The 3,650-nt window shown below is 35.4% G+C and overlaps 1 protein-coding gene across 1 annotated transcript; it reads right to left on the reverse strand.

Moving 5' to 3' along the window:
* Positions 1-200: 200 nt before the first annotated feature.
* On the reverse strand, positions 201-746 carry LOC140840730 (uncharacterized). Its single transcript, XM_073207902.1, has one exon. The coding sequence runs from the start codon at positions 744-746 to the stop codon at positions 201-203; it is 546 nt and encodes a 181-aa protein (XP_073064003.1).
* Between the last annotated feature and the right edge of the window lie 2,904 nt (positions 747-3,650).

Here is a 3,650-nt window from a genome sequence, read left to right on the forward strand (position 1 = left end):
CGGCCGATTTCTTACTTGAGAACTATTCGACCGGAAGAGTCACTGTAGTAGCTAGCAGTGCCTTTGTTTGTTGCGATGTGGATGGATCCTCTTCAGTTCGTATTCTTATCTCGAACTCATACGCTTTAAGGTCGGTGAAGAGATCATGAAGTTCCAGTTTGTTCAGATCTTTTGATTCTCGCATTGCTAGTCTTTACATCTCATTCTCTGGGAAGAGCTCGCATAACTTTTAAAGCAATTTCCCTGTTGGAATATTCTTTCCCGAGTAAAGTGAGTTTGATGATGATGCTGCTGAACCGTTCGTCAAATTCTGTAAGAGTTTCTCCTGGCTTCATCTTTGCGTTGTCAAACTTCTTGATAGCCACGGTAAATTTGTTTTCCTTAGTCCGATCATTGCCTTCGCATAGTTGAGTAAGTTTTTCCCATATTTCCTTCGCAGTAGTACAGGTCTTGATCTTGGCGAACATATTATTGTCCAGAGTTTTATAAAGAATATCTTTCGCAACGTTATCCAAATTTGCCTTCTTTTCATCCCCAGCTGTCCATTCAGATCTGTGCTTTTCAATCATCTGAGGAGCACCTTCAGTTATTGTTGCAGCTATATTCACCTTCAGAATTCTCATTGGCCCGTCAGTGATGACATACCACATATCGTCATCTTGGGCTGCTAAATGTGCCTGCATGCGAATTTTCCAATCGTCGTAATCTTCTTTAGAGAACATTGGAATTTTAATGAAAGAAGCCATAAGTGATTGAAAAGATGTCAGTGTTTGATAAAACCCTGATCACTTGTTGGGATCGGGAAAGAGTTTAGAGGGCGTGAATGAACTCTTTCAAATTTTCTTATTTAAAATAAGTTTTCAAACATTTTTAGGCGGTTGAAAATTATTTCTCAAATGGTTGGAAACTTGAACCACTGATGAATGCTTAAAACGGTTCACAATTTCCAATGACAGTTCAAACACTTTTAGCCAACTTAACAAATTGCGGTTAAAAAGGTAAGAGCTTGCCATAAGTAAATAACACAATTTTTATGGATGTTCGGAGATTGAATACTCCTACGTCACCCCTTCTTCCCTTTCCAGGAAGGATTCTACTAAAAGACTTTGGCTTTACAACATATTTGCAACAGCCCACTCCAATCAGGAATTATTTCACTGCCTGTATTGGAACTCTTAGTGATCACTTTACACTTCTGGTAATTAAGAACACTCAGTTCACCAGATAACAAGACTAGATCAAATAACCAAAAGGTTACTGATGAGAATAAACGGTTTGGTGTGAGTAGCACAAAAATGATCCTAAGATGATCAAATGATTTGCTGTGAAAAACGTGCTGATTGAGCAAAGAAGTATGTAATCTTTTAGGAGCGCTCGGAGATCTTTTTAAGTATGCAAGCAAGCTGTGATTATCCTGTTGTAAAATCGAGAGAGTTTCTGCTAGCATACTCTTCCGTTAATATACACGATTTTATCAACGGTCGGAAAGGACATAGCAACGTTAATCTGATTCTCTGAACAGATGAGTCGCTGTCGTCTTTATGAGCATTAAATGTTCTTTAATGAACGCATTTAATCTTCCTTTTGCTCAGCACTGTTCTGAAGTACTTTTCTTGAGAAGTTCCTTTTATAGTAACTGTATTTAGCATCAGAACACGCAGTCTATACTTGGTCTCTCTTCTTTGGGATAGGATCATAAATGCGGATCATTCTTGGAGCAGATGTATATATGTTGACTTCAAGATGGTGTAATACTTTGAATGCATTAAGCCGGTCAGAGAATGTCTTTGAGCAATAAGTGGTCCTTCTTAAATGATCCGGTTCTGATAGACGGTTGAAACTCCTTTGAGCTTTGTCCGGTTAGAAAGATACTCCATCATTTGAGCTGGACGGTCGAACTGATATATGTCACACATATGAACCGCAGAACTGTCTTGTTTTTGTCATAGGCAAAAATTCTTGGGAATAATATTTTCTTTAACATTTTCCGCACTAGTTATGATTTTAAGTAATGTTAAAGATATTTTTACGATGATTTATTTATGAGTGGGTTTTGAGAGGTTATAGTATGGGCTATACTTTTCAAATAATGTTTTTAGATTGGTAAATCGTTTGACGATTTTATACTTTAAACTATTTTTTTTGGATTTTTAATTGGTAGTTGATTGTTTATTTTTAAAATGATGTCAAATATAATTTAAGTAATGTTGTAGTGGTTCGGTCGAATGTTATGAGAGGTTTTTTTAAAAAAAAATTTGTACTTTTTTAAGAAAACGAGTAGCAGACATTTCAATATCCATACTCATGAAATCATTTATAATTTTACACAATGATCAATCACATATACACATTCATTCTTATCTACTTCATGTTCATACATTCATATTCGTGTTCGTGTTCACATTGCGAATTCTTAAACATAGTCCATATCATACAATGGAAATTTTAATCATAATAAGAATATATATAGCCTTCTATATTCGTAAAATGAGGATAATAGTAATACCGTAAACATAAAGACATACAGACGATCTGGAATTACAACAGATAAGAACAAATCCTTCAGGAATGAAAGAGAACAGAAGATGTTGCTAGCGTAAGAGAGCAAGAGCAAGTGGGTTGATTTAGACTCAGAGACCACCAACTCAGAACATGTATCCAGAGAGAGTGATGATGATTTACTCGAGTGCCTAATCATAAATGATCATATGAAATCCAACAATGATGAGGTATTTGACTTTACTCAGATGAGTTTACACGAGATTACTGGAAATAGGCCACCAAAAAATCCTTAATCAAATACCTATAATCCGGGATGGAAGAATCACCCAAACTTCTCATAGTCTAGCCAAAATCAAAATCAATAGATTTTTGTGAGACCACCACCTGGATTTGCACCGTAAGACAAGCAGTAGAGTTTGGAGGATTTCATGAATACTTTCATATCATTTGCAAAAAAAAAAAAGATTACAAAATCAAGATGATTCTGTTTGGAATTTTGAGAATCAGTTGAGACAATTGGCTAACATGGTGGATGGAAGAATTCAAGGAACTTTGCCAAGTGATACTAAAAAGAATCAAAGGAGCAAGCAAAGACTATAACACTCAGTAATGGAAAGAGATTGGTTTAGAGACGGAAACGACAAGGACAAAAAGAGCGACAAAAGTAAGTCTCCTATCACTACACATAGCATGCCATCCAAGAAAGTATCTATCCCCCTTTTCAACAGCATTGAAAAAAAAAAATCAAAGGTAGAATCTTGTTTTGCTAAGTTTCTTGAAAATTTTAAGAAACTACAAATTAATATTCCATTTGTTGATTCTTTAATTCAAATTCCTAGTTATGCTAATTTTTTGAAGGAAACTTTATCTAATAAGATGGAATTGTAGAAACATGCGACAGTGAGTTTGACTATGGAGTTCTATGCAAATGTTTAAAATAAACTGCCTCCAAAGTTAAAAGATCCAAGGATTTTTTCTAAACTTTGCACTATTGGTTCCATTTTCATTTACTAAAGCTTTATGTGACTTGGGTGCAAGTATTAACTTGATGGCTCTTTCTATTTTCAGGATCTTGGGATCGGGTGAGCCAAAGCCTAATACAATATCTTTGTAATTGGCGTACATCTACATCACTTATCCACAAGGAA

The sequence above is a fragment of the Primulina eburnea genome, chromosome 9 (genome assembly GCF_022965805.1).
Source record: "Primulina eburnea isolate SZY01 chromosome 9, ASM2296580v1, whole genome shotgun sequence".
Taxonomy (NCBI): domain Eukaryota; kingdom Viridiplantae; phylum Streptophyta; class Magnoliopsida; order Lamiales; family Gesneriaceae; genus Primulina; species Primulina eburnea.

Bases quoted from the DNA above. Each gene is read 5' to 3' on its own strand.
- LOC140840730 (XM_073207902.1), bottom strand. From the start codon at position 746: ATGGCTTCTTTCATTAAAATTCCAATGTTCTCTAAAGAAGATTACGAC.